Genomic DNA, 24606 nt, shown 5'->3' on the forward strand with positions numbered 1-24606 from the left:
AAAGGTATATTTTCTTTTTATTAGTCATGAAGTAAAGCATCTTTCAAGCTGAATTACATTATACTTATTACATGATACATAACCACAACCACCAAGCCAGTTTGAAAAAAGACACATTTCATATTTTAATTTATTCAGTAAGGAGGCATTAAAAATAAATAAAGGTCTTTTGCCCCCTTCTTTCCTATTCCCTAAATTTTATGTTTAAACCTGATATATATTTTATAACACTAAAGTAATGGCTGTTTCTGTAGAAGAGTTTTTTAAGATAATGATTATAAATGCAACTAATTTGAGAAAACAGGAAATAAACACTTTCACCTGCTGGTTTCGAGCTCATTACCTCCTTTGTCATTAAGATGATAATGCTAGAGAGATTAATGTTTGGTTATGAATTGCAGATACAATTTTAACATTTTCCATAATCTTGAGAAAATTTTCAGTACTATATAATCAAAAAATCAATTCCAAATATACCTGTACATAGCTTATAAAAATACATTTAAAAACAAGAATAGGAAAAATTCTAAATACTGGGCCATTACTACACTGAAGGTGAGCTGGCATTATGAAGAGGCTTTGAGTCCTTTATCTTTTTCAGGATATTCTTCCACATCAGAGGAGAACATCAACTCTGGGAGAGAAAATGGAACAGATCATACTCAGAATGGTTTCCCAGTACCTCAAAAAGTTTACTTTTAAACAGTCTCTCAAAATATTGACATATTTAATATATATAATAGAAAGCCCTCAAGTACAAATAACAATTCTTGATAATGAAATCTGATTTAAAAGGTGAGTGAATGACAAATGTGCAAGTTTTGCATTTTAAAATGCTCAAGTTTTAAATGTATTGTAAACCCCCGAAAAATAAAACATATATAATGGAGACAATATAATAACTCTTACCAGAAAATTTAAGTCACTTAGCTAAGCCAGGGTCATTAAACAGCTGAAAGGTCTAATTCTACAGTGACCATGGTAATCTACAATGGAGGGACACATGCAGAGCAAGGACATGGAACTAACATGAAGCGTGTGCCAGGATATCTTAAATGTGTTATCCCACCTAATCACCACAACAACCCAATAAGCAAAGTGTATCATCCTCATTTTATATTTACTCTTTTTATCCACATGGAAATAAAATGTTATATGATGACTCACAAAAGAGAGCAGGATTCTGGAAATATTTAGTAAGTAACACACACTTTGTGACTGAGGCTCAATACTACACAATCCCAACCACAGGTAGAATGTTATTTGTTGACATTTCTACATTTAAACTATTACTTAGCATAGATGTGTAATTTATCAAAATATTAAGAAATATAGAAAAAGAAGACCTTAGGAATTTAATAAAATAAAGTCCTTTGATATAAATATTAGATTGAAAAATTCCTTGAATGACTAAAAACTATGCTGAGTGAAAACAAAAAACAGCAAAATACGTAAAGCCTAAGACGACTTTTAAAAAGACTTTAAATATACCAAAGGGAATAAAGCAACAGAATATTCAGTGAAGCAACATGAGAATTATGATGCAAAAAGGTACATTCATGAATAAAAATGCACCAGATTACATCTTTTGTCTCGGTTTTTACAAATGGAAATACTGGGATGGTTCTCAATTCTAAGACTTCTGAGGTTGTAATTAGTTGACCAAATTGCAGTGAAAGGCTCAGGATATTAAACCAATCAAGAATAAAACCATAACCAAAGTCCAGAAAATATCAAAGAGATTCAAGGGTGAAACTGCGGAACATCTGCCAAGGAAATAAACTTAGCAGTTCTAAAGCAGTGTGCTCAAGGACTTTCAGTTTGCTGATACAATTCCTCTTCTCCAGGTGTTCCAAAAGGAGTCTAAGGACTAGAGATTAGTAAATCTCACTTTGCACTGAGCACGCTAAAGCTAGGACTACTAAATACTTCATTAGACAATGCAGGATGAAGAACTTGGGCCAGGTAGAGGAGGAGGTAAGAACGAATATGTGTCTGACAACGGCTACGTAGATGAAGCATGGTTTATGTCAAATTAAGAGATACTTTGATCAGAAGGAAACTAGGAGAAATGAGCAAAGACTCTATAAAATACTTGAAGGATTCCAAGAAAAGAAATACCTCTTAAATACAAATATGCACATGGGTGACAGGCGACTTTCCGTAAGTACTTTGAGGCTCCGACTCTTCTAGATACTCTGTTTCTCTTGGCATTGTTTCACTACTTTATTGTCACTCCTCCTTATATTATTTTATTTTAAATACATCTTTGTTATCAGAATATCATAAGCTAGATCCATTAAAAGAACATTTATAAAATCAACAGATTTCATGATATTCTTATGCTACTTTTTCTTTATTCTTTATTTTTTTTTAAAGATTTATTTGCAAGAGAGAGAGAGCACAAGTGTGCACACGAGCGTGGGGGGAGTGCAGAGGGAGAGAAGCAGACTCCCCCACACTGAGCACTGTCCAATCCCACAACCCCAAGATCATGACCCAACCACCGAGATCACGACCCAAGCTAAAATCAAGAGTCAGACACGTTCAACCAACAGAGCCACCCAGGTGTCCCACTATTTTTTCTTTAATACCTTCACTAAGATCCATGCCTGGCATATAAGACAAAAAAAGCCAAGACAGTCCAACCAGAAGGGCCACCACCAGATTCACCACAATCCATGGCTGGAGAACCTGTTCCTCGACACCTGCTGCCCTAAAGGTATAGAAATACTCATTAGAAATATCTTCATTTGGGTTCATATATCCAAATAGATCTATTTAATGAACTTTAAAAAAATAGCAGTCCTCGCCTAGAGAAATAACAAGTAAAGCATGAAATAAATATATCTTATATAATTTCCCTATAAAATAACTACACACACACACACACACAAACACACCATGGGAACAAAGGTTCAAAGGTTACTGAACTCTAAACAAATATGCTTTATACATCGACATAAGTGAAAATTTAGTATTGCCAATTTTTCTAAGTTTCCCTTTCAACTACTGTGATGCTACTCATGCCCCTAGCCACTCTCCCAAAAAAAGACTGCCCCTCTGACTTTTGTGAACTGGACTCTCAACTCGCCCGTGAGCCTCATGACTCTGACCTATGGAGGCTGGCTCTCCCTAGATTGCTCTCTTTCTAGCATTGCTTGGTTTTCTGACTCCATCCCAGCTACCCACTGCCATCACTACTCTGGGGTATTAGACCTCCTGACTGGGAGTGAGGGTACAGGGCTTCTCTAGTTCATTGTGTATGACTGATCTTATAACCGTAACCTAATAGATCTAAAATAGATTTTTATAAAAAGAATACATTTCATTAAAAATGCAGAGAGAAATAACAATAGTTATCCACTAACCAATGTAATGGATATTTTCTTGCCATAATTTTGGAAACAAAAACAGGGCCTTCACTATTATTTATAAATGAGAAAATGTAAAAGAATGAAGGATAAGAATAGTACCATTACTCCCATTGTTGCTGTTATTACCATCAACAATTGCTAATGCTATTGTGAATCTTACCAGAGGCTACCATTAACAGAAGAAGGTGTGTAAAGATGGATTCTGTCACTTGTCATTTGCTGACTCAGAGATAATATAAGAGCAGTAAAGTACACTGAGAAAAAGACAAATGAAATTACTAATAATGTATTTTTAACAACCCAGTTTATTTTGAATTTATAGATTACGTAAGGTCAAAAATAATCTATACTTTGGGGGATGATGACATAAAAGAAATCCATTTGATCAATTTCAATAGGCAAGCTAGTCTTATTTTATTTTTAAAGAATACAGGTACAGAAGGGTATTCTGACATGTTCACTATTTCATCATTAGAAATTACAAGAACCCAGAAGATCTTTTAAGAAAGCAAATTACTTACTCAAGGTTTTAAAACTAGTTTTATTAATATTCTCATAACTTAGAACAAAACATATCCCAAATTATCAAAAAGATACAAAATAATATTTGTTACTGAAATGCCATACCAGTTGAATCTGTTTGCTATCAAGTAGAGATTACAAAATCAAAACATTAAGAAACAGAGAACAAATTCAACTTTTAACAGTTATCTAGATCAACCTCTACTGAAAAATAATTCTATCAAAATTACACCGGTCATGTTTTCTTAATTGCAAATTCCGCTGAACATCTGTTAAGTAATGTTTATAAGTGGTAATATAAAATCTTTCTAAAAGTAAAATTAAACTTTTCCTGGTTCAAAATTACAGTCTAATTCAAGTATTACACAATTATCAAATGAAAGTATTTACTCACAGAAAGATGCTAAAGCTGTTGGATCCAGGGCAAGAAAATTTCGGATTGCTACTGATGTTTTAGCAAAGTCAATCCTAGAAAATACAAAAGCCTCTCGTCGCAGTGCATTGGTAAACTTCTCACAAAACTCTCTTGATTACAGTTTTTTCCTTCTCTATTCTAATGCTAAAGCTCTATTAAGCTTTAAGTAGCTACACTTTCTACTAAATACACATGAAAGAATATCTTATTTACAAAAGCCACATAAAACATTTAACTAGATTAATATTTAGTCAACATTCCTTTGGAGTTAGACACTCTAAAGAAACAAATTAAACTTGATCTGCAAAATTTCTTTAGATTCTACCTCTTTCTATTACCCATATCATCAGGCTATAAGTTGCTGTTTTTCTTAATGGGTTGAATTGTGTTCGCAAAGACATGTTGAACTTCTAACCCCTTGTATCTGTGAACGTGACCTTATTTGGAAATAGGGTCTCTGCAGATGTATCGAGTTAAGATGAGGTCATTTGAAGGGGCCCTAATTCAATACAACTGGTGTTCTCAGAGGAAGAGAAGAGACACACAGGGAAGACCACCATATGACTACAAAGGCAGAGGTTGGAGTGATGCGCCTACAAGCCAAGGAACTCCAAGGACTGCCAGCAACCACTGGAAACTAAGGAAAGGTGTGGAAGAGACTCTCCCACCAGCCCTCCAGAAAGGAACCAACCTGGCCGACATCTTAACTTCAGACTTCTAGCTTCTACACTGAGAGAGAGTAAATTCCTGTTGCTTTAGGTCACCCAGTTTGTAGTACAGTTGACCCTTGAGCCACACAGGTTTGAAGTGCATAGGTCCACTTATAAGCAGATTTTTTTCAATAAATATAGTGCAGGACTGTAAATGTATTTTCTCTTCCTTATGATTTTCTTCATAATTTTTGTTTTTTCTAGCTTACTTTATTTTTTATTTTTTTAAGATTTATTTGAAAGAGAGAGAGAGCGCATGCATGCACCAGTGTGGGAGAGGCAGAGGGAAAAAGAGAATCCTCAAGCCAACTCCCCACTGAGTGCTGAGCCCAACATGGAGCTGGATCCCAGGACCCTGAGATCATTACCTGAGCTGAAATCAAGAGCCAGCTGCCTAACCAATTGAGCCACCCAGGTGCCCTCTAGCTTACCTTTTTAGAAGAATACAGTATATAATATATACTAAATATGTGGTAATCGACTATTTATGTTATTGGTAAGGCTTCTGGTCAACAGTAGGCTATTAGTTAAGTTCTGAGGGAGTCAAAAGTTATACATGAATTTTTGACTTGCAAGAGGTCGGCACACCTAACCCCTGTGATGTTCAAGGATCAACTGTACTTTATTACAGCAACCCTAGGAAACTCATACAATACCCAGAGTCTCACCTATACCTGGTTCAGGTGATTTGCAAGATGATATTTGGGACTGTTTTTGTTGATATATTTGGATGAAATTTTAGACTTAGAGTTGATGCTGGAATGGGTTTAGATTTTGAGGATGCTTTCGTTGAGAGTATTCCCATCCCTCCACCCCCAACAGAAACAGACTGGCTTTTAAAAGTCAAAATAGTATTAATATATTATAATTCTATTTTGAAAACTGTCATAGTCAGGGACAGATTTTGCTCAACATTTCCACCTGAAGAAAAGTTAGAGGGATATACAGTCACAATAGTCTTACCTGTCAAAAGTTGAAATTGTACTTAGGGCTAAAAGCAAGTAGAGAAGACTCTGGAATGGATATGCTAAGGTCTTGTACTGTTGCAGAAGGTTTGAGAGGTTAGAAAGCTGATCTCCTGCTAGAATATATATGAAAACAATGTTCCACACAGCACAGCCGGCCAAGAAGCCATGAGAAAAGAGACCAATCATCCTGAATGGAAAAGGGTTTAATTATTACACATGTATGACTAAAGTAAAAAGCTAAAATATTTTTTAAATCTCTTCACATATAAGAATAAAACTCAACATTTCAAAAAAGTAAAAACAAGCCTTTTCTTTTTATTGCACTGATAGGCAGATGATTTAACTCCAATTAAATGTTTTAAAAATATACCTACGGACTGTTTTAAGTTGTCAATTTTGTTAACAATATTGAGCTATCAACACTTTTTAAAAAAAATGATGGACTATTTATTTTAAGACAAGTCCAACACAAGCAGCCACCTGAAAGCCCGGTGCACCCAGAGTGCCACATCTCTGGTTGTCCAGGAAAGCTTCATGTCCATCGACACCTCTATATTTTCTGTGGTCTTTATCAACTCCGAACGATCAGCAGCCTGGAATCGCCCTATGTACATATTACACAATTATTAACAACTAGCAACAGAGAACCCTGGCCATCTTTTTATCTTATTTCACACCATTAGAACCCTGGGACTGAGATTTGTCTGTTTTTCTATCTAAAAATTCTCCCCTATCTAGTCCCTATTTGAGAAGGCTCTTTTCTTTTGGTTGCTTTAATATGCTATCTTTTTATCTTTAGGGAAAATAAACAAAGTCCATATACTCTCCTCTCTTCTTAAAACAGATGTTAAAGTAACAGTTTTTAGAAATCAATTATATTTAATGAAATATAAAAAGGAACTTCCCACTCAGAACAAAGTCTAAAAAGCTTTAACATGACATAATCTACAAAAGTCTAATTTTGAGACTTTAGAAGTTTATTAAATGTCAACACTAAAAGTTAAGTCGATGTTTGAAAACACTTTGAATTTCCTAGGAAAAGATGCCGGTGTGTGTAGCATGGCATTCTGTGACAACAGAGAAGAAAGAGGTTGTCTCATAAACTTGAGAAGATTCCTGTGACAAGCATCAGTTCAAGTGTCAGCACCGCAACACCGTGTGCACAGAGCTTTCTCCTTGTACTGTTCACGAGGATCCTTCTTGCAAATCTACCAACCTACAAATGGACCACAGGAGGCAGGAAAGGTTCTTCAATTACCTTTGCCAAATCTGGCTGTCAAGTATTTTGGAGGATGAAAGACAGAGGTGCAACACCTACTTTTCCCTAAAAAAAGACAACTTCTGGGCAGACAACAGGTGTCTTTTATGGTCAGTTACTCTAGTAGGGAAGTTTCTGTGCTAAGGAAAACAAGAGTAAAAATGAGGATTGAATGACACTGCTTAATAAACAGACTATAAAAAATAGATAGTCCTTAAAAATGAGGATTGAGTGATATTGCTTAAAAAGAGAAGTAAATTAAATAGCAACATAGTATACTAGTCAAAGCACTTGACTAGAAGTCATGAAACCTCCACTCAAGTCCCAATTCCGCACTAACCAACTCTGAGACCCTGGCGAAGTCAGCCTCCCGGGATCAGAAGTTTCTCACTGGCCAAGAACTTGAAGATCCCTTACATGACATCTTACAGAGTAGAAATTCTAAAATGGTGTACACGAAATCTAAATTATAAAGTTTTAGGACTAATGTTTATGGTTCATTTGAGTTCTTTAGGCAGCACACTCATAGCATATCCACGAGATATATATAGTCATGATCGTGCTTTCTGTATGTTTTTCTTAAACACTGCAAATGCAGTCTCATAATCCATGCACACTATACAATGTCAGAACTACCTTCCAAAAGAATCTGGAGCTATATGGTTGTATTTCTTATTTAATATGGTAATACCATCATGTATCTTCTCTCATTTATTTTTAATTATAACATTTATATTATTACCTGCCCCCCCCCCACCACCAATTGTGGAAAACTGGTAAAGTACAAGAATAAAGGAATGGATTAAGGGGGGGTTGGGGGGGGATTTTCTAAATCACCCACAATCCCATAACCCAGAAATAACCAGCATTAATATTTTGGCATAACTCCTTCTAGTCTTTTGTCCTACACATTTTTCTATTGGTGAGATCAAACTACATACGTGTGTGTTTTTCATTAAATCTTTCCATGAAATGAAAAATTCTCCCTAAACATTATTTTTAATGGTGCAGATTTTATTATATAGATATACCATAACTGACTGAAATCATACCCCTTCTATTTTATATTTACGTTGTTTCCAGTTTTTCACTCTCAAGAATAATATGATGATTAGCTTTGTGTTTAAATTTTTGTCCATATCTTTATTTCCCTAATTCAGATCTCCAGAAATGTTCCTAAATCAAAGGATATCCTTGTGTAAATCCCAGAAAGCTCATGTTCCAAAACAAGAATGACTTACGGCTTTTTTCCACAAACACTTTGCCTACAGGCTGGCTAATGCCAGTGGGTGCGGTGAATATAGACTGTTGTTCTGGGCCTCTTTGCTCATCAGTAATTATGTCTTCATCTTCTACACCCAGTTCATTGGCATACTGTAATTCTGCTGGCTGGGTTTTCCTATAATCAGGAAGAATGTAAGAAAAATGGATTATTGTTGAATTTTTACAGACCCACATAAGGAGGTACCTGTAAAAGAGCCTTAGACTTGGGAGTCGAAAAATTTGGTTTTTACTTAAATGGATCTGTTCTTTTTTTTTTTTAATTTTATTTTATTATGTTATGTTAGTCACCATTCATTACACCATTAGTGGGTTTTTTAAAAAAAAATTATTGTTATGTTAATCACCATACATTACATCATTAGTTTTTGATGTAGTGTTCCATGATTCATTGTTTGTGCATAACACCCAGTGCTCCATGCAGAATGTGCCCTCTTTAATACCCATCACCAGGCTAACCCATCCTCCCACCCCCCTCCGCTCTAGAACCCTCAGTTTGTTTTTCAGAGTCCATCATCTCTCATGCTTCATCTCCCCCTCTGATTTCCCCCCTTCATTCTTCCCCTCCTGCTATCTTCTTTTTTTTTTCTTAACATATATTGCATTATTTGTTTCAGAGGTACAGATCTGTGATTCAACAGTTTTGCACAATTCACAGCGCTCACCATAGCACATACCCAGTGTCTATCACCCAGACACCCCATCCCTCCCACCACCCCCCACTCTAGCAACCTTCAGTTTGTTTCCTGAGATTAAGAATTCCTCATATCAGTGAGGTCCTATGATACATGTCTTTCTCTGATTGACTTATTTTGCTCTGCATAACACCCTCCAGTTCCATCCACGTCGTTGCAAATGGCAAGATCTCATTCCTTTTGATGGCTGCATAATATTCCATAGTATATGTATACCACTTCTTCTTTATCCATTCATCTGTCGATGGACATCTTGGCTCTTTCCACAGTTTGGCTATTGTGGACATTGCTGCTATAAACATCGGGGTGCACGTACCCCTTCGGATCACTACATTTGTATCTTTGGAGTAAATACCCAGTAGTGCAATTGCTGGATGGTATGGTAGCTCTATTTTCAACTTTTTGAGGAATCTCCATACTATTTTCCAGAGTGGCTGCACCAGCTTGCATTCCCACCAACAGTGTAGGAGGGTTCCCCTTTCTCCACATCCCTGCCAACATCTGTCGTTTCCTGACTTGTTAATTTTAGCCACTCTGACTGGTGTGAGGTGGTATCTCATTGAGGTTTTGATTTGGATTTCCCTGATGCCGAGCGATGTTGAATGCTTTTTCATGTGTCTGTGGGCCAGTTGGATGTCTTCTTTGGAAAAATGTCTGTTCATGCCTTCTGCCCATTTCTTGATTGGATTAGTTGTTCTTTGGGTGTTGAGTTTGAAAAGTTCTTTATAGATTTTGGATACTAGCCCTTTATCTGATATGTCATTTGCAAATATCTTCTCCCATTCTGTCGGTTGTCTTTTCGTTTTGTTGGCTGCTTCTTTTGCTGTGCAAAAGCTTTTTATCTTGATGAAGACCCAATAGTTCATTTTTGCCCTTGCTTCCCTTGCCTTTGGCGATGTTTCTAGGAAGAAGTTGCTGCGGCTGAGGTCGAAGAGGTTGCTGCCTGTGTTCTCCTTTAGGATTTTGATGGACTCCTGTCTCACATTTAGGTCTTTCAACCATTTGGAGTCTATTTTTGTGTGTGGTGTAAGGAAATGGTCCAGTTTCATTCTTCTGCATGTGGCTATCCAATTTTCCCAACACCATCTGTTGAAGAGACTGTCTTTTTTCCATTGGACATTCTTTCCTGCTTTGTCAAAGATGAGTTGACCATAGAGTTGAGGGTCCATTTCTGGGCTCTCTGTTCTGTTCCATTGATCTATGTGTCTATTTTTGTGCCAGTACCATACTGTCTTGATGATGACAGCTTTGTAATAGAGCTGAAAGTCCGGAATTGTGATGCCGCCAGCTTTGCTTTTCTTTTTCAACATTCCTCTGGCTATTTGGGGTCTTTTCTGGTTCCATACAAATTTTAGGATTATTTGTTCCATTTCTTTGAAAAAAGTTGGTGGTATTTTGATAGGGATTACATTAAATGTGTAGATTGCTCTAGGTAGCACTGACATCTTCACAACATTTGTTCTTCCAATCCATGAGCATGGAACGTTTTTCCATTTCTTTGTGTCCTCCTCAATTTCTTTCATGAGTATTTTATAGTTTTCTGAGTCCAGATCCTTTGCCTCTTTCGTTAGATTTATTCCTAGGTATCTTATGGTTTTGGGTGCAATTGTAAATGGGATCGACTCCTTAATTTCTCTTTCTTCTGTCTTGTTGTTGGTGTATAGGAATTCCACTGATTTCTGTGCATTGATTTTATATCCTGCCACTTTACTGAATTCCGATATGAGTTCTAGCAGTTTTGGCGTGGAGTCTTTTGGGTTTTCCACATAAAGTATCATATCATCTGCAAAGAGTGAGAGTTTGACTTCTTCTTTGCCGATTTGGATGGCTTTTATTTCTTTCTGTTGTCTAATTGCTGTGGCCAGGACTTCTAGTACTACGTTGAATAGCAGTGGTGATAGTGGACATCCCTGCCGCGTTCCTGACCTTAGGGGTAAAGCTCTCAGTTTTTCCCCATTGAGAATGATATTCACTGTAGGTTTTTCATAGATGGCTTTTATGATATTGAGGTATGTACCCTCTATCCCTATACTCTGAAGAGTTTTGATCAAGAAAGGATGCTGTACTTTGTCAAATGCTTTTTCTGCATCCATTGAGAAGATCATATGATTCTTGTTCTTTCTTTTGTTAATGTATTGTATCACGTTGATTGATTTGCGGATGTTGAACCAACCTTGCAGCCCAGGGATAAATCCCACTTGGTCGTGATGAATAATCCTTTTAATGTACTGTTGGATCCTATTGGCTAGTATTTTGGTGAGAATTTTTGCATCCATGTTCATCAAGGATATTGGTCTGTAATTCTCCTTTTTGATGGGGTCTTTGTCTGGTTTTGGGATCAAGGTAATCGTGGCCTCATAAAATGAGTTTGGAAGTTTTCCTTCCATTTCTATTTTTTGGAACAGTTTCAGAAGAATAGGTATTAGTTCTTCTTTAAAAGTTTGGTAGAATTCCCCTGGGAAGCCATCTGGCCCTGGGCTTTGGTTTGTTGGGAGATTTTTGATGACTGCTTCAATTTCCTTAGCGGTTATAGGTCTGTTCAGGTTTTCTATTTCTTCCTGGTTCAGTTTTGGTAGTTGATATGTCTCTAGGAATGCATCCATTTCTTCCAGGTTATCTAATTTGCTGGCATATGGTTCCTCATAATATGTTCTTATAATTGTTTGTATTTCTTTGATGTTGGTTGTGATCTCTCCTCTTCCATTCATGATTTTGTTGATTTGGGTCATTTCTCTTTTCTTTTTGATAAGTCCAGCCAGGGGTTTATCAATCTTGTTAATACTTTCAAAGAACCAGTTCCTAGTTTCGTTGATCTGTTCTACTGTTGTTTTGGTTTCTATTTCATTGATTTCTGCTCTGATCTTTATTATTTCTCTTCTCCTGCTGGGTTTAGGCTTTATTTGCTGTTTTTTCTATAGCTCCTTTAGGTGTAGGGTTAGGTTGTGTATTTGAGACCTGTCTTGTTTCTTGAGAAAGGCTTGTATTGCTTTCCTCTTCGGACTGCCTTTGCTGCATCCCAAAGATTTTGAACAGTTGTGTTTTCATTTTCATTGGTTTCCATGAAATTTTTAATTCTTCTTTAATTTCCTGGTTGACCCATTCATTCTTTAGTAGGATGCTCTTTAGCCTCCATGTAGTTGAGTTCTTTCCAACTTTCCTCTTGTGATTGAGTTCTAGTTTCAAAGCACTGTGGTCCGAAAATATGCAAGGAATAATTCCAATCTTTTGGTACTGGTTGAGACCTGATTTGTGACCCAGGATGTGATCTATTCTGGAGAATGTTCCATGGGCACTAGAGAAGAATGTGTATTCTGTTGCTTTGGGATGGAATGTTCTGAATATATCTGTGAAGTCCATTTGGCCCAGTGTGTCATTTAAAGTCTTTATTTCCTTGTTGATCTTTTGCTTAGATGATCTGTCCATTTCGGTGAGGGGGGTGTTAAAGTCCCCTACTATTACTGTATTGTTGTCGATGTGTTTCTTTGGTTTTGTTATTAATTGGCTTATATAATTGGCTGTTCCCATGTTAGGGGCATAGATATCTATAATTGTTAGATCTTGTTGGATAGGCCCTTTAAGTAGGATATAGTGTCCTTCCTCATCTCTTATTATAGTCTTTGGTTTAAAATCTAATTTGTCTGATATAAGGATTGCCACCCCAGCTTTCTTTTGATGTCCATTAGCATGGTAAATGGTTTTCCACCCCCTCACTTTCAATCTGGAGGTGTCTTTGGGTCTAAAATGAGTCTCTTGCAGACAGTGTATCGATGGGTCTTGTTTTTTAATCCAATCTGATAGCCTGTGTCTTTTGATTGGGGCGTTTAGCCCATTTACATTCAGGGTAACTATTGAAAGATAGGAATTTAGTGCCATTGTATTGCCTGTAAGGTGACTGTTACTGTATATTGTCTGTGTTCCTTTCTGGTCCGTGTTACTTTTAGGCTCTCTCTTTGCTTAGAGGACCCCTTTCAATATTTCTTGTAGGGCTGGTTTCGTGTTTGCAAATTCTTTTAGTTTTTATTTGTCCTGGAAACTTTTTATCTCTCCTTCTATTTTCAATGACAGCCTAGCTGGATATAGTATTCTTGGCTGCATATTTTTCTCATTTAGTGCTCTGAATATATCATGCCAGTCCTTTCTGGCCTGCCAGGTCTCTGTGGATAGGTCTGTTGCCAATCTAATGTTTCTACCATTGTAGGTTACATATCTCTTGTCCCGAGCTGCTTTCAGGATTTTCTCTTTATCTCTGAGACTTGTAAGTTTTACTATTAGATGTCGGGGTGTTGACCTATTTTTATTGATTTTGAGAGGGGTTCTCTGTGCTTCCTGGATTTTGATGCCTGTTTCCTTCCCCAAATTGGGAAGTTCTCTGCTATAATTTGCTCCAATATACCTTCTGCCCTGCTCTCTTTCTTCTTCTTCTGAGATCCCAATTATTCTAATGTTGTTTCATCCTATGGTATCGCTTATCTCTTGATTTCTGCCCTCATGATCCAGTAGTTATCTCTCTTTTTCTCAGCTTCTTTATTTTCCATCATTTGGTCTTCTGTATCGCTGATTCTCTCTTCTGCCTCATTTATCCTAGCAGTTAGTGCCCCCATTTGTGATTGCACCTCGTTAATAGCCTTTTTGATTTTGACTTGGTTAGATTTTAGTTCTTTTATTTCTCCAGAAAGGGTTTCTCTAATAACTTCCATGTTTTTTTCAAGCCCAGCTAGTATCCTTAAAATCATGATTCTGAACTCTAGGTCCGACATCATACTAATGTCCTTTGAGTAGGTCCCTGGCAGTCGGTACCACCTCTTGTTCTTTTTGTTGAGGCGATTTTTTCCGTCTTGTCATTTTGTCCAGAGGAGAATAGATGAATGAGAGAACAAAATGCTAACAGGTAACAACGTCCCCAGGAAATATACTCTAAACAAATCAGAAAAGACCTGAAACTGGGGAAAAAGAAAGGGAAAGAAAGAAAAAAGAAAAAAAGAAAAAGAAAAAGATAAAAACAAACAAAAACAGAACAAAACAAAAAAACCAGAATATGATCAAATATGATCAGGCTGGTGCATAGATCAGTGCCACACACTAGATTTTGGGTGAATTTTGGTCTGTTAGAAGAAAGTGCCTCCCAAAATTTTAAACAAAGAAAAACATATATGTACAAAAATAAGGGTTGATACGATGAAGGGATTGAATATGACTGTAAAGATGAAAATTATAAAAAATTTTATAAAAGGAATTGATAAGATAAGAAGTTGTTTGAAAAAAGAAAGAAGAGGATTTAAAAAAAAAAAGAAAAAAAGTGGGGGAGAGAATGTGATCAGGCAGGAGACTAGATCAAAGCCATACACTAGAGATTTAGGGTATATTTTGATGTGTTAGAAACTGTATCTCAAAATTTTAAAGAGAGAACAACTTATATATATATGCCAAAAATAAGGGTAACTACTATGAAGGGATAGAATATGACTCTTCCAGAAAGTGGTTGCTTTTCTGTTCAGAGAGTTGTTGCTATTCTTTTCTTCGATCTCCTATTGAGTTTGTAGGTGTTCAGAATGGTTTGATCCCTAACCAGCTAAATTCCTGAGACCAGTGAAATCCAGGTCTCCTACTCCTCCGCCATCTTGCTCCGCCCCTACATCATTAGTTTTTGACGTAGTGTAACACGATTCAATGTTTGTGTATAACACAAATGGATCTGTTCTTAACTGTTATGTGCAGCAAGTCACATACATTTCTGTGGGCCTCAGTTTTCTCATCTGGAAAATGAAGTGACTGAACTACATTTATAAGGTTCTTTCCAAACTTAAAATGATAGGATTCTACATAAATATTGATCACGATTTGTAGGGTGATTTCTAAATACAAACAATAGTGTTATATAACTTCCAGTGTACTTCTTTAAAGTATGCCATTCTGTTTTATCCAACACTTAATTTCCTATACTAAAATATACATTTTTATTTATTGCTGAAATAATCATAATCTGAATTCTATTAACATGAGAAAATATATCACAATAGCCTACTTTATTAATATTATCTTCAAATTTCAGTATCTTTCGTATTTAATTTTTGCTACGTATATAATATTTTCTATTGATGTTCCTCTTTTTTAGAGATAGCTCCTAGGACCTATAATTTAAGTATTTTACTTCTTTGGTTGTTTACTCTTTTCAAATTTATCAAAAGGTACCTTTGAGAGCTCTGAATTAAGTAGCACAGTATCCCTGAAGAATATTTAGGACAAATGAATTCTTACTTTGTCTTCCTTCGAGGTTTTTGAATAACTGCCTCCTCAGCTGGTTCCACATCAATACCATTTTCATTTCGTAATAAAGATGAACTAGATGTCTTCTTTTGGGTTAAGGAAGTCTCCAATTCTGAAAATAAAGTAGATTAAATTTTCAAATTACTATCATGTAAGAAGAAAAGTATATAAAACTTACAAGAAAAGATAACTTTAAAAATTTTAATTAGGCCAAAATTTTTTCACCATTTTACTAATTTTTGTAATTTTATAGCTCTAAACACCAAAAATTTTGAAACTGCAATGCCAAAAAATATGGAAAAAGTTAACTAATCCAACACCCAGAATGTTGGGAGAGCCCCCAGATTACCCACAGTTCAGTGATTCACCCAAAGGACTCATGGAACTCAGAAGTCATTACACTTACAGTCCTCACATTCAGTTACAGTTTATTAGAGGGACATGACATAAAGCAAAATCAGCAAAAGGAAAAGGCACATGGAGCAAAGTCCAGAGGAAACCAGGTATAAGCTTCCAAGAGTCCTCTATCAATGGAGTCACACAGGATGTGCTAATTCCTCCAGCAACAAGTTGACATGTGTGACACTTTCTCTACCAGGGAAGCTCATTACAGACTCGGCACCCAAGGCTTTTATTGGCACCTGATCACAAAGGCACCCCCTGCCTAGCACATACCAAAATTCCAGAATCCCAGAAGCAAAGCAGGTGGTCAGCATAAATCATATTGTGTACACAAATGCACAGTAAACCACCCTTATAATTTAGGGATAGTTTTATATCAATGTAGGAACTATTTACCAGCCAAGTTCCACAGGGCAGTGAAGAGGCAACCTTGCAAGCAGGCCTTTCTAATGAAAGCAGTTTCAGGCCTGCTACGTTAACTCCTTCTTGAGCACAGGGTATTAAGTTTAAGTAAGTCAGTGGAGTCTTCTCATCTGCTAGCTACTTCCTCCAAACTGAAAATACTGGCAATGGCTTCCTGGAAGGTCCTCAAAGCCCCCAGAATTCTGTTTTAATAAAATACTTACAGCTCAAACTGAAAATACAACATAAGTAGAGCCTACCACAGTCATCCAGAACAAAACAAAAATAAAACAAAAATATAAACCCAGAAATCTATAAAGCTATACCTGGTGGTGCATTCTGGAATGACAGTGACAGGTGCTCTTTGGCCCACAACTTAGTTGGGTACTGAGTTTTCTAAAAATGGTCAACTCATTTCTGTAAATACATTTTTCATAAATTGTAAAACTAGGTACTGGTATCCATCTTGATTTTCACATTTGTACCCTAACTGAATTAACTAAGATGGTAGCTTTAATTCAACTACTTTTACTGCCAGTAATGAAATAAATCATAGAAATAAATCATAAAACTATCTGAGCATCATTTCTCTCTTTTTCCTCTCTTCTGCCCAGGCACTACAGTATCCCACTTCAACTTGCCTCTAAAAATTGTGCTCCATTCTATGGACTTTCCAGTTTCTGCCCTCTCCTCCTATAATTCTTTCATCCAATCAGGACTCACTGTTTTCTAAGAGAGTAAGTAATTGGTCAGGGAAATTATTTTGTAACAAATTATTCATCAGGGGCCAATGTTAGTAGGAAAGAGCTAATCTCCCAATCTTTATTCCTTCCCTTTATTTTACTCTAATGAAACCGTCTTTCTTCTAATTACTATAAAAGTCATAATGCTCGATATTATTGTGAAAAATTAATAAAATATAAATGAAGAAAGGAAGATAATAAAAATCATCCCTAGGGATGCCTGGGTGGCTCAGTCGGTTAAATGCCTGCCTTCAGCTCACGTCATGATCCCAGGGTCCTGGGATAGAGCCCCGAATTGGGATCCCTGCTCAGCGGGGAGCCTGCTTCTCCTTCTCCCTCTGCCGCTCTCCCTGCTTGTGCTCTCTCTCTCTGTCAAATAAATAAATAGATCTTAAAAAAAAAAAAATCATCCCTAATTCTTCCTTCCAAAAAATCTAACATTGTCAACACTTTGCTATATCCTTCCATTGTTTTTACTATATATACACATGCATATACATGTGTTCTGGGTAGAATTGTGTCCCCCCTGAAAGATATGTTCAAGTCCTAACCCTAGTCCCTGTGAATGAGACTTCATTTGGAAATAGGGTCTTTGCAGGTCTAATCAGTTTAGGGTGAGATCATGCTGGATTAGGATGGACCTGAAATCCAATAACTCGTATCCTTATAAGAAGAGCAAAATATGGGGGCGCCTGGGTGGCACAGTTGGTTAAGCACCCGACTTGGTTTCAGCTCAGGTCATGATCTCAGAGTAACAAGATCGAGCCCCACATCAGACTCCACGCTCAGCACGAAGTCAGCTTAAGACTCTCTCTCCTTCTCCCTCTGCCCCTCCCCCTGCATGTGCACATGTACTCTCTCTCTCAAATAAATAAATCTTTGAAAAAAAAAAAAGAGCAAGATATGGACACAGAAGCACATTAAATAGATAAAACATGATTTATTTAGCCAGTACCACTTTGTTAGCTATTGGTTATTTCCAGTTTGTACTCTTATAAATAATGGCACACTTAACATCCTTTAATTGTGGTAGCTACTATAGTTACTTCTATTCCTAAAAGTTCAGACAGGCTATACCAATTTATGCTCCTATCAGCAGGATATGAATGTACTCCTTTCTCATCAACACTTTTTTATCTAACACTTTTGAATTTTATATGCTGAAAAAAGATTGCCAATTACTATTTTGTTTACCTTGTGAATAGTACCTGGGACAATGTAAGACTCAATAAATGATGAATCTTCTTTCATTGTATTATTGTTAATACTGAATCTATCTTTACCACACTGACCCGAAATGTCCATTTTATCATATATTAAATTCTTACACACACCAAGATCTGAACTCTCTGTTTTAATCCTGAATTTGTATCCCTTCCCTCATAATATACGGACATATGACGAAAAGAGACCTTCTCCAGTGTTCTTGACTTAAACTATTGGAGTTACTCTAATGGTAAAAATTTCAGTAAAGAAAAAAAAACCAAAGGGATGTGGGTGGGAAAAAATGGGAACAGAGAAGTTTGTAATCATACCCCCAAAATCACAGCTACTATCACAACCTAACCTTGGTTTCTTCACATACCAAGAGGTAGCCTCGTCTTCTTCTGTCTCCTTTGAAGAGGAGCTTCTTCTGGATGTTCTGTGGATTCTTTAGTTGGTGGCTCACTGCCCTCAGATGGCCTGCGAACAGAAGCCTGAACAAGGCCTTCCAAAGAAGCACTACCTACAGAAAAGCGAGTGGGAAAATGGGACAATTTGAGCAGAGCTCACACTCAGTCTTAAAAAGATGAAAAAAAAGGGAACCAGAATGGTTCCTAAAGGATGATTAACTGTCCTTTGTTACCTTTTTACCTATAACTATAAGAATTGGTCTTAACCCACACTTATATCAAATGATAAATTATAATAAATTCAGTACTTGGTATATCAAATCAATACTCAAAGTTTCTTTTTACTATATCACTACATACAGATCCAGATATTTTCACATCTTAAGACTTGTAAGAGGCAGCAAATAGAGTGAAAGGACCAGTTAAAGCCTGGTGATGGGTATTAAAGAGGGCACGTTCCGCATGGAGCACTGGGTATTAAAGAGGGCACGTTCTGCATGGAGCAAACAATGAATCATGGAACACTACATGAAAAACTAATGATGTAATGTATGGTGATTAACATAACATAATAATAATAAAAAAAGAATAGAAAAAAAATTAAAAGAAAGGGATTCTCAAGGAAGAAAAAAAAAAAAAGACTGAGGTTTCAAGCCTGAGTGAGCAGGAGAGTGGAGAATTCCATGAACAGAAATCTGTGAGAGGTAAAAATTGATTTCTTGTTGAAGGTAATGATGAATTCTGAACATGCTGAGTTTAAGTTACTGACAGAACATCCAGGATTATTAGCGGATAACGAAGACAAAAAGAAGTTCAAAGAACCTGCTCATTACAGAACCTCCAGTACATGGATGCTATGGCCCTGCCTTCAGACTCTTGCTCTAACAAAGAGATCCTCTGACTGAAATGAGGGATCCAAGGACCTGTGTCCAGTATCCCATTCAAAGGTCTGGAACCAATCATAGCTTAAGACAATTTATGCTTTCTAGGTATAAAAGACCTCAAAGAGTCCATGAATGTTGTGGAAGTAAGAGTTTAAGTGACACAATCCTTTATTCCATGGATGCTTCTAGACACCCTTCAGGCTGCCCACTGCCTTATTCTTCACTACCACCAGGAATCCTATTACTTTAAACTGACCTTGATTCTATCCTCAACACAGCAGTGACTTGGGACTGCTGGGGCCTTGCCTCTCCCTGATCTGTGATGTTTGTCATTCCTGAGGTCCTGGAAAGACTTGTGATCCCACACAAAAAAGAACAACTTCTTACCTGGTGTGTTTTTTGTTTTGGGCTTCTTTCTCTTAGGACGACTAAGTGGAATATCACCTATAAAACAGAAAAAACCACAGAAAAGGCTGCCTAAAATTCAATGCAGAGAACAGTCAAAAGGAACTTTTAGTAGGGAAGACTTTTCCCTCTCTTCCCTAGGTCCAGCCAACTTCTACACATTAGGGGAAGAAGACAAGAAAAATGAAAAATTTGGGGGTGCCTGGCTGGCTTAGTCAGTAGAGCATGCAACTCTTGATCTCAGGATCCAGAGTTCAAGCCCCATGTTGGGTGTGAGGCTACTCAAAAAAAAGAGGAAGAAATTGACAAAGTCAAAGAAAGCCTATAATGTGCCAGTAGCTCACTGTCGATCAGTAATATTGGAAACTGTAACATTTCTAATATCAGAAAAGTGGGCTCACAAAATCTTCATCTGATCCCCTACATTTCCCAGCCCCCTTGCACTAAGATGTGGCCTGTGACTGGTTTGGGCCATACACTGTGAGCAGAACCGATCTGCCAAAACACTGAAAGAGCCCGTGAGTAACTCTCCAGCTTTCTCTTCCTTTGCTGAAGCATGTTAAGATGGCAGAAGCACAGAATGGAAGTAGCCTGAATCACTACATCATTAGTGAAGAATGGTGAAAGACAATTGCCCTGGATTGCTGTCACAGTGCACTCTGCATTAACCAGAAATAACCCTGTATGATATTAAGTCAGAGATCTTGAGGTTAGTATAGCATAACCCAGTCTATCCTGATTAAATGAGACAAAAGAAAATGTAGTCCCTATTACAGAACTATAAAGTAGCCAATGGTTATATTCTGGGTGACTCCATTCAGGAATGAATCAAATATCAATCATACAACTACTGTTATATATCAAACCTCATTTAAAAAATAGGAGTCATAAGATTATTTTGATAAAAGGATATTGCAATATTATAAATTATACCATTCAGATTCAACTTTAAGAAAAACATTAAGGAATCAAATTAACTTTTGAACTCCCAATTTTAAAAGTTTTACATTAAGAGTGAACTAACTCACCTTGATTAGCACTTTACATGACACCGACCAAATTTAATTGGACAAAGACAAAAAAAAAGAAACTATTAATTAGAAATCTATTATATTGTCAGACTGAAAACTGACTTAGGTCATTATAAATTTAAAATAAAGTAAGCTTTCACACAGTCAGCTAGTTTATAAACTAGCTTATTCTTTGTAAGTAAAAAGCGAATAAAACCGCTAACAAAATAACCCCAATATTTTCTGAACTTACATATACATATTTCCTATTGTCTATTAATAAAGTGGATTATGCAGATTAAGAATTCTTATTTTGTCACTGATTAAAATCAGCTTAAACTCTGAGGAAACTATTCTAGCAAACAAAAGAGGATCAAAAGTCTGATAAACAAGACATTAAAACATTCAGAATGGATCCATTATCTTAAGCATGTTGACATTCAGGCTTTGAAACAGAACATTTAATTACAACTGCTTTCCTAATGATTCAAGTTTTTTTTACCTTTAAGCTTTTAGGAAGCCTTATCCTAAAATTTTCAAGAAGTCTTCTCTGAATTATTATAATTTTGCAATGGTACTAGTCAATTTTTTCACTTGATTCATTTTGCATTTTTAAAACTCAATGATAAAATTACTGTAACTTATTTTTACCTTGGCACAGGTGGAAGGGCTCGTGGAGGACGCTATGGGGAAAAGAAAATTGCTTGTAAGTAAAAGTCTCAGAACATCTTTACTTCAAGTACTTCGAATCTTTTGATAACCCTGTACATCCAATGAAACCTAGGAAGTACTAATGAGAATCAGATAGGCAATTCTAAATTTGTTCTACCATTTCTAAATTTCATATAAAATTCCTTCCTTCCTACACTCCTTTCTATCCAGAGACCAGGCTCTGTTCTAAGGACTACAAATACATTAATGAACAAAACAGAGAAATCCCCGCTTTTGGTACTTCCATTGTACTGGTTAAGTATTAGAAGATTATGAACACACACAAATGAGGGAGGCTGTGGAGTGTTCTTTAGTTAAGCAAAGTCTCTCAGAGATATTTGAGCTGAGACCTGAGTAAGAAAGGAGACAAAGGGGAGTAAATACAAAGCCTTTTAGGAGAGATAAGGCATGAGGGCCAGCGCAGGGAGCGGGTCGCCCCATTGGTTTTAAACCACACAGTAACATACTTTTAAAAAAAATCCCTGTGCAAACAGCATGAGGAACGCGTTTCAGGGTAGAGAGAATTAAAAAAGAAACACACACCTTATAAATGATACTTTACATGAAAAGAAAAGTTGTGTTTGCAGTTCAGAGAGATTACAGTTGGGAAGCATTCTGGAATCTTTCAAACTAAAATACTAACAGAAATGCCTCGAAATCTGTTTAATGTTCCAAGTGTCTCATGCGGCTTGCAGAGGACACTGACTCAAAAGGGTTACATTACCGTCCCATTTAGCAATCCGTTCGTTCGGTGTATTAATACGAAGGCTACGAGATTAGGACAAAGCAGGCTGTCTTAACACCATCCGGTCATTAAAATCACAACTGGAGAAGAACAACAGTCCTAAGAAAGAGCTATCGCAAAGATGCTACGGATCGCGTTCTGTCCAAGGATTCCGTTCACAAGACACTTCCACATTTCAAAAGTCCCGCAAAAATGACGTGTCACCCAGCCACAAGGCCAACCTCTGAGCCCCTCAAAAGTCGGACGGCTCAACCGAACACAAAAGCCTAATAACTCAAACGTAACTAAGGCTCGCTTACCACCTGCTTCTTCCCCATTGCGTCTAAAGCCGGGCTTCCCGGCAGCCACCCGCCGGCCGCCAGGCGCCCAGAGCTCACAGCCCGCCCCCTTCGGGCTCCGGCCCCGGCCGGCCGCGCGCAGGCGCCGTGCGTCATCCGACTGCGCGGCACTGGCCGCGGTGGCGCTCAGCCCCTGCTCTGCAAGAGGTGGGCGAGGGCCAGCGCAGGGAGCGGGTCGGGCCTTTGCGGTCTAGCCTTGTGGAAAAGGGGACGTCGGAGTAGGGGCTGACATGCCTGGGAAGAGAGTCTCCAGCGGGCGCGGGGCAGCAATCACGGTTCTACCCATGGTTTTCCAAGTGGTTACAGTGATTTGTTCGAGGGAGGTGGGAAAAGACCATGATTAAAAGTCTCCACTCGGAAACTCCGATCTCTTTCCTGGGTGGCTAAACGCCTTCCAGGAGGAGTCCGCAGGAAAGACCTAGCTGGCTGTCCCGGAACACCCAGGGGCTGGGAAGGCAACGTAGAGAGGCGTCGTCATAGCAACATGGACACTCAGGCCCCCGGAAACTTGACGCCCGGGTCCTCGCCTGGCTCCAGGAGTTCGGGTCCCGGCCTCGGGACGAACTTCCATCGCCCGCTCCGGTCCAAGCCTGTGAGCATCAAAGGGGCGGACGAGCAGACACCAGGAGCAGGGCTGTCCCTCTGCGACCCCCAGCCCTGGGCATCGGCCCCGCCCCAGGGGCTGCTGAGGCGTTAGGGCAGCACCCTCCGCTTCCGTCACTTCGCGTGGCGGAAAGCGCCCCTCACCGCTCACCGGCAGGGCCTCCAGCCGAAGCCCCGACTCCGCTCTCATGGCGCTCTCCCCACCGCGCTCCCTCGGCGCAACCGCCGGCGGCCCGAGCCCGGCTCCCCGCGCCTCTGCGTGCGGCACCTGCGACAGGCGGTGGCTACCCGCTGTCAGGTTAGGCCGCGGCTCTGGGGGCTAGGTCTCCGCCTGCCTTCGCTGGGCCATGCCCCGCCCTCGAGGCGTCAGAATTAGGGAGGGGCCGGGTTAGCCCTGTAGACCTCAGAATGGAATCACGCTTTTCAAGCAGTGACGTAATGAATCGGGAAGGCAGCCAAGGGCCACGAGTGAGTATAGACACTGCTCAAATCCAAACATGCTGTTAGTACCAAGAACTGATGATCAGCAAGGCCAAGACTGCCTGGAAGAACCAGGAACTGATAATCACTAGAACCAGAAGTCTGGAAGGGCTAAAGACCGATTAAACTCCTTTAGATAAAAATAATAATAATAATAAAAAATAAAAGAGGAGGATTTCTGTAGCAACCTGTCAGATTCTCCAGACGCTGACTCGTCTTCCAAGCCTGACTGCATTTGAAAGGCAACCTCCCGACTGATCTCAACAAAATAGAGACCCCTCCACTGCTTGAACATAATAAGCAGTAAGCACCCAGAGCTGACCCCTACCAGACTGAGTTTTCCTCTCAACTAGGCACTCACTCACTGACTTGGCGTTTGGTTCTTTAACTTCTTACCCTTGTATCTCGTTTATTATGTGACTTTGTATCGTTTCTTGTGTGGCGTATGTGAAGCCAAGTTAAACAGGCAGTGAGATGTCATTCAGGTTGGAATCCTACTCCTGTTAAAATTGTGTAAACCCTGCTTTATGAGTGAATAAAGCTGACATTGTGGAAAGACACAACTCGTGCACCGCCTTTGTAGAGTGCTAGAGATGCCCCCTTCTCCCCGCCCCCAAGCCCAATGTTTCAGGATGGGTATGTATTGATACAAATATCAGATTTCTTCCAGTTGTGTGTGTGTGTGTGTGTGTCTGTGTGTTGATACAGGCAACTCTCAAAATTTCACCAGTTGCTTATCCTCCATCTCTGTAAATCACGTTTGGGAAAGATTTTTCTCAA

At 38.3% G+C, this 24606-nt stretch overlaps 1 protein-coding gene across 5 annotated transcripts; it reads right to left on the reverse strand.

Moving 5' to 3' along the window:
- On the reverse strand, positions 1 to 23728 carry TMEM237 (transmembrane protein 237). Of its 5 annotated transcripts, none has more exons than XM_045868211.3 (13): positions 23498 to 23728; positions 21601 to 21632; positions 20968 to 20978; positions 19922 to 19978; positions 18623 to 18763; positions 15482 to 15602; positions 8492 to 8649; positions 6473 to 6596; positions 5988 to 6179; positions 4294 to 4367; positions 3538 to 3631; positions 2595 to 2716; positions 1 to 634 (listed from the first exon to the last, which is right to left on the reverse strand). In XM_045868211.3, exons 1-13 carry the CDS (start codon positions 23534 to 23536, stop codon positions 567 to 569), a joined length of 1233 nt encoding a protein of 410 aa, XP_045724167.1. In that variant the 5' UTR covers positions 23537 to 23728; the 3' UTR covers positions 1 to 566. The 5 variants fall into 5 exon arrangements, 4 of the variants coding, with proteins under 4 accessions (XP_045724167.1, XP_045724164.1, XP_064442993.1 ...); XM_045868208.2 differs by lacking the exon at positions 23498 to 23728 and adding an exon at positions 22705 to 23428; XR_006789536.3 differs by lacking the exons at positions 3538 to 3631; positions 23498 to 23728 and adding an exon at positions 22705 to 23430.
- Between the last annotated feature and the right edge of the window lie 878 nt (positions 23729 to 24606).

This window comes from Mirounga angustirostris, unplaced genomic scaffold (assembly GCF_029215605.1).
Source record: "Mirounga angustirostris isolate CCGP_5_RB_7025 unplaced genomic scaffold, mMirAng1.0.hap1 SCAF_3, whole genome shotgun sequence".
Lineage (NCBI taxonomy): Eukaryota > Metazoa > Chordata > Mammalia > Carnivora > Phocidae > Mirounga > Mirounga angustirostris.